Below are 7,746 nucleotides of genomic sequence, written 5' to 3' on the forward strand. Positions count from 1 at the left end.
TTTTCTCCTTCTACGGTCTGAAGGACTTAATGAAAATATCTCCAATGAACAGCAGTGTTGATTACAACATTAACAGCTATAACAATAACATCAACAGCAACGTTTGCAACAACGATTTCAACAACAACACAAACGCTAACATCAACATGAACAACTGCAACAATCAACAAGATAGTAGTGTTGCCTCAACACCAGACATCAAGCCGCAAAATCTCTTCCAAACAAGTTTGCCCATTTCAACAAATGTTGCTAAAATAATCAACAGCTTGGCAACATCATCTTCATTGTCGTCATCCTCTTTCTCGCCTGCCAATCAAACATTCTTGAACCAATCCGCGACTAATCCTTTCAACGGCTTGATCTCTCCAAACAACAACAGCAACATTCTTAACAGTTTGAAAAACAACAACGTTTTCAACAATTTGAACAACAATAGCAACAACTTCCTTAGCAACATAAACAACAATCTGACCAAACTGGAGCCATTGGATCAGATGTGCCCAGACACAAGTGAGATTGCTCAGCGAGTTCGAGATCTGCTCTCAGCTAACAACATTGGTAGGTTGATGTTAGTGTTGTTATTGTTTGTGTTGCTGTTGTTTGTGTTGTTGTTGTTGTTGTTTGTGTTGTTGTTGTTTGTGTTGTTGTTTATTTGCTAGTGTTGTTATTGATGTTGATAACGTTGTTATTTTGTTCTTTTGTTAGCCCTTCTTCATATTTTTTATAACAATGACACAAACGACAAATAAAAAACAAACAATATGAATAAACGAACACGAACCATGCAAACAACATAACCAACAGTAATGGAATAATTGAATTTTTCAAAATAATTAATTGAGTGCAGGGCAGCGGCAGTTTGCAAGGGAGGTGTTAGGCCTGTCGCAAGGAACGGTAAGCGGGTTTGAATGTTTAATCAAGTTATTGTACAATTTAAATTATTTCATATTATTACATACTTCAAATTATTTCTATCAACAAGGTGAGTGAATTGCTATCGAAACCGAAACCTTGGGACAAATTGACTGAAAAGGGACGCGAATCCTACCGGAAGATGATGATGTGGACGCAAGATGACGTCAACTTGGCAGAACTCAAAATGGCTGCTTACAAAAATGGTTCGGCATTTTTATTAACTGATTTTCCATTTTCATTATTCAAAAAAAATTTCGATTTCTTGTTCTAATTCGGAAGAGGTGTGCAATAGTTTAAAGACAAACAAGAAAATGTCTTATACAAAATATCACAAAAACTTTCGTAGCCTCGCAGAACATTCTGACGACACCATCACCCTCATCGTCGCTTCCAGCCTTCACACCACTGCACCTACCATCACCTATCCAACCTCAACTCTCCTCGACATCCCTACCGCTACCACCACCGCCGCCGCCACCATCGTCGTCGACACTGAAGAGCGAGGAGACGATGACGACAGAAATGAGGATCACGCAGATCCTCATGCAGGCACAGGCAGCCATCCAAGGACAGGCCAACGCAAGCAGGGCATTCAATACTGTTCGTTCGCTACACTTCCAACATTTGTCTCACAATTATTTCAATGCATTCTTTCTCTTCTTTAAAAAAAATCATTTCGTTTGTGGCCATAAATTTTTCAATGAAGACAGATCACAAATTTGTTTAACGTAACATTTTTTTTTTGAAAAGCAGGCAAAACTAGATGCCAGGGCACCCAATTTGATCAGCAGCAACAACATCAACAGCAACCTCTCACCATCACCTCATCATCCATCCATCCCGCCAATAAAAATTCGCCTCAACCAAAAATGTCGGGATGCAACATCTTCTTCATTGTCCGCATCACATCTCAACAGCAAACCAGCAACAAACATTTACAACAACAATGAAACAAACAACATCAGCAGCAACAACCTTGGCAAAAAACCAGACATCAACGTATCGACGAATGACTCGCTGAACTTTGTGACAAGAATTTACAGGGAGCAATTGATGGAGCTGCTACGGACCGCTGAGAAAAATAAAAATCAAGTCGAAGTTGAAAGGTAGGCAAGCAAATGACATCCTCATAAATCTTCGCGCATTTCCAATTAAATAACGTTACCTCAGGCTGTTTACTTTTTATCCATCAATTATTTTCAATTCCATCCATTTAACAAATGTAGAATTATAATTCTGTTGGAAAATAATTTATTACTATGCGATTACGTATTAAAATCAATAATGTCATTATTTTCATTTTTTTCTCATTTTTATAATTCTATCACCATTTCCATCATTATTTGCATCCCCATCTCCATCACTATCTCCATCATCATCATCACCATCTTCATCTTCATCATCCAGGTACAGAGCGGAATTGGTACGAATTTCCACGCAAACATCATCGTCGTCCTCATCATCTTCATCATCCTCGACATCCGTGCCATCGTCATCGTCCGCATCGTCGTTGGGAAACAGGATTAGTCCAAATTGTAAGGACTTCCAGAAAATGCTATTTTGTGGACAAATTTTCATTGTCAATCAATCAATCAATTAGTTAATTAATTAATTTAATTTAATTAACATAAATAAGATTGTCAAAGGACATCACAAAATAGGATGCGAGAGTGTTGAAACAAATGCGCAAACGCATAATTACAATGCATCTTTTTATTATATATCGCCGATGAATTTATATTAAAATAACGTAAAGAAAAATTATAAAATTTAATTTTCTCAATACGGCTATTATCTTCTCTTATTTTAGCGATAAAGTGTATAAAAATATTTCAAGACCTTCAAAACTTCGCCTAGTTCAAAATTACAATTTTCTGACCAAACGGTTTTTCATCGCACGAAGGTCTGCAGCTTAAAAATGAAATCAAAAAAGAACCTCTGGATGCATTAACGGATTTCAACAACTATAACAACACCATTAGCAATAGCATCAATAACAGTGGCAACAACAGCAACCATGGTAATGATTACCCGGAAGATCTCAGTCTCATCAGAAATTGTGAGACTGGCCTGGTTAGAATGACGTAGGATTGATCGATCGATTGATTTGAAGTGTTTTGTTTTTGTTGAATGGTTGATTTATTGATTGATTAGTTAGCTGATTGACAATAACATTAATTGTTAAACAGTTGCTTAAACTAAATAAATGCATACATAACATACACACATTTATCTGCAGTTGTCTTGCAAGGAGGAACCAAGGTCTCCGTCAAATAGCGACAAACAATGCTCACCAACAAACAAGTACAACAACGGCTACAGCAGCTCGCCACTCCAAAACATAGAATGCATCACAAACTCACTTTACAACTTCCAGCATGCAACAACAACTGCAACAAACAACCTACAGCAGAAAAATGTTTCAGCATTGTCTTCATTCCAACATCAGCAGACAAGCACAAGTCTAACGCATGCGATTCAATCACATCAGCAACAACAACAGCTACTACCTCAGCAACAGCTGACGTCATCATTGAAGGCGGTCCTTCCTCCCATAGACCCCGTCATCTGGGAGAGGTGTGTGGATCTTAACACCGAAGAAATCGTTCAAAAAGTTAAAGAAATCCTTAGCGAAAACTGCATCAGTCAGCGGCAGTTTGGAGAACAAGTCGGTTAAAAATTGAAACAAATGCTCATTATTCATAACAATCAATGAACGACTTAAGAAAATGAATCAATAGATACTACAACATGTTATGCATAACTCAATCTAAAATACTGTAGTTCATTTAACGCGTTTAACAATTTGATTAATAATTCATGTATCCAACTAACCGAGTACCAATGATGAACAAAATAGGTTCTCGGTCTGTCACAGGGAAGTGTGAGTGATCTTCTAGCCCGGCCGAAGCCCTGGCTCATGCTGACCCAGAAAGGTCGAGAACCATTTGTTCGCATGAAGTGCTTCCTCGATGATTCTACCTCTCTGGATTCGCTTATCAGCAATCATTATAAGTTGACCGACAGGGGAGGGAAGGCTGTTCACGGATGCAACAGCACCGTCGGCACTAACGATTCCAACTTGGGAGATCATTGTGCTCTAGCCATGACAATGAACGGCAAAAAATATTCTGTCGTTGAAGTTTCTAACGACAATTTAGTGAACGGTTCGATGAACGCTCAGTGCAATATGGACGACGCTAATGACGTCAATATGACTGATAAAGTAGAGAAAGATGCGTTGGCTGCATGTTTTTTAGAAAACAAACTAGGTTCATATAATTTGTTATCGTTTCATTATTTTAATAATATATTATAGCGATTTCTGAAGTTTGATTTTTCAACTAATCTTTTGAATATCAAATTTATAGGAAACAAAAAAATACTGAGTCAATTAACTTCAAAAGCATCAACACAATCGTCCGATGACAGCAAGCAAAACAACGACAGCAACAACAGCCACGTAGCTGACGACGGTGACGCGGATGCTCACACTTCAGCAACAGCAGCCACACCCCCTGCGGCTTCAACATCTCCGGCATTCACAACTTCCGCAGCACAACTGCCAACAACAAACTTATCTTCCTCACCACCAACAGCATCATCATCACCAGCAACATCATTGTCGTCATCGCCACCAGTGAACCAACCAGTCTCATCAAGGAAATCTCGAATATCGTTCACCGAAGAACAGAAATCAGTTCTACACGAGACCTACAGACGCGATCCTTACCCTCTGCACACGACCATCGAACGACTGGCGGTTGAATTAAAAGTTGGCGTCAAAACCGTCGTCAACTGGTTCCATAATCACCGCATGAGAGATAAAAATAGATTTGTAACAACAAATATCGGCCAAAAAAATTTCAACAACAACAATAATAATAATAATAATGCAATAAATAGCAACAGCAGTTCAATTATCGGTGCAAACTGCAGCAGCAACAGCAGCAACAACAGCTGCAACGGCTACAACGATGAACTTGCTATCAGCGATATCACCCCGAACGAAAATTGTTTAGCAGGCCGCCTCGCTGACAAGGACTACCAGGACAAAAATGTTGCAGGACAACTTTTGACGCAACAGATTCTTTCGTTGAAGTCCGAGGATCAATCCAGCCTCAGTTGCGATAGTTCATCGGATTTCTATCGCTACGGCAGAACAGGCAACAGTGTCATCAACAACAACAGAAACAACAACAGTGCCGACAGCAACAACAACAATGCCGACAGCAACAACAACGAAAACAGCGGTGTGAAAATAGACAGAAAAATAGTTGCGAGTAAGAGGAAGCGAGCACGTCCACAAAAGATGAGCCATCAGAACGTTTTTGAAAGCATCGACAACAATGTTGACAACAACATCTCAACAAATTATTTCAACACTCACATTGAATCCAGCAAGAGGAAGACAGATGATGGTGAGGGTGATGATGATGATAACAACGAGTCAAACAGCAAGAAACTGAAAACCAACAACGCCAATGATGAGGACGATGGTGATGATGGTGACGACGACGAAGACGACGATGATGATGATTTGAAGAACAACAACAAAGCCAACATCGCACAGAAACAACAAATAAGCATTCGTTGACTAGAGTTAGCCGGCACAACTTTTCCACAACAACATCAGAAGTCTGAATACACACACAAACATACACACACAAACAAACACGTGTAATATATATCGTTTCTATAATAAAATTATTTATTTATCCTTTTTAGTCATTTTTTAAAATTATAATGTTTGCGTATAAAGTGTTAACGTTTGTGTACTGTGTATTATTATTCGTTCGTAGATGACACCGAGATGCAGAGACAAACAAGAACACACACACACGGACATATATAAAACAATATATCTATATTTACATATATATATATATATATATATATATATATATATATATATATATATATATATATATACATACATACATATACTTACATTTAATCATGATTTAATTTTTGCTAAAGTTGTATTAAATTTGTATATAAACATATATATAATGTATATATATATATATATATATATCGCAAGTATGTGTGTATATATATATATATATATATATATATATATATATATATAATTATTGCATAACGCAAATATAGTTATAATTTATAATTTCTACAATTATTTATTATTCGTTTGATCACTTTCCCTCGACTTGCAGTTCGTACTGTAATGTGTAAGAACAGTGTGAGCGTAGGATCAAATTTTTAAGTTATGGTAACAAGCTCAACGTGGTACAACAAAACAAACATAGTTATACTGATACCAACAACAACAATAATAATAATAGAAATATTATTGATGTTGTTGTTGTTGCTATTATTATTATTATTAATGATAATAATAGGTGCAAAACACTTAACTTATTAACTTATGATAAATCTATCTATCCTGTAGAATTGATCAAGATAAGATGACTTAAGTTTAATGTGTATAAAGCATTGTATGTGATGCAAGCAGGAAAAAAATATAACTCCATGGTAATATTCTGAGAAAAGTCATGTCCAAAGTTCCAAGCAACTAACCAAACCACATTTTCTTGTTTGTCGTATGTGGAAATCCACACACACACACACACACACACACACACACACACACACACACAAGTAGCATTTGCATACTTACACATACGTGTGTACTGTACACATGTGTGCGGTTTTGTTTTGTTTTTGTATATAAATATGAATAAAGATTACATTATAAACATATTAGATATATTATTTTTGTATTTTTATATTGAACAATACACTTACCTACTCACACACCTACCGACCAACCTACCTTCCGACCTACCTACCTACATACCTACCTACCTACCAACCCACGTACCAATCCACATTAAGCCAACTTGTTTTTTTTGTTGTTTTTTTTCGTCATCGTTCGTCTGTTTTCTTCGTCGAAAAGTATTTTTATATCTTTTACTAGCGTTTAATACATAAATTATACACGCACACAGAGAAATGTGCGTACACATAGACAGTTGTACCCGGACAAACAAACAAAGTCCAAGCACACATACCTTTAAATACATCCACAGATATACAAAAACATTCGTGTCCAAAAAGCACGCAACGCACACACAACAATAGACACACACATACACGCACATACACGCACACACACATACAAACACCTCACACATACATGCATACTCACATACATACAAGCCACACAAACATCAATTTACATTGTTTTATTCATGCTGATTACAATGATTTACATTCATTTACATTGCTTTCGTACATATCATAAATATTCCTTTTAGAATTAATATTAATTAATATATATATTTGAAATTATTCCAAAATAACGAATTAAATTAATTGAGTAGTGAAAATTAGGCCGAATTATTACGATGAACAAATTATTATTGACCTGTATTTGATGTGATGTGATGTGATTGTCAGTCTTCTTAGATGTGTGTGTGCGCGCGTGTGGTGTGTTGAGTCTGTGTTTTTCAATTTTAACACAACGAAATTATATCTAATTATAAAAATTGTATATATGTATATATATATATATATTTATACACATATACATATATATTAATCCAATATATATATATATATATATATAAATATATATATATATATATATATATATATATATATTTATACACGTATTAGTAATTTAACAAAAAAAATTATTTTCTTTTTGTTGAAACTCTTTAAAGGTGATAAAAAATATCACATGCAAAATGATTTCGATGATCAGTTTGATTGATGATCATCATCATCGCCACCGTATCACAAGATGGTAATACGGTGGCGATGATGATGATGATGATGAAAGCAACGCTGATAATGATTTTCGTG

General features: G+C 36.0%; 1 protein-coding gene across 1 annotated transcript; it reads left to right on the top strand.

Moving 5' to 3' along the window:
- Positions 1-3,499: 3,499 nt before the first annotated feature.
- HELRODRAFT_137627 (hypothetical protein) lies at positions 3,500-3,913 on the top strand (the record flags this gene model as incomplete). Its single annotated transcript, XM_009016099.1, has 2 exons — positions 3,500-3,583; positions 3,776-3,913. Coding segments are annotated over 2 exons (222 nt in total), but the record flags the coding sequence as incomplete, so codon positions are not given.
- Between the last annotated feature and the right edge of the window lie 3,833 nt (positions 3,914-7,746).

The sequence above is a fragment of the Helobdella robusta genome (assembly GCF_000326865.2).
Source record: "Helobdella robusta unplaced genomic scaffold HELROscaffold_17, whole genome shotgun sequence".
Classification (NCBI taxonomy): domain Eukaryota; kingdom Metazoa; phylum Annelida; class Clitellata; order Rhynchobdellida; family Glossiphoniidae; genus Helobdella; species Helobdella robusta.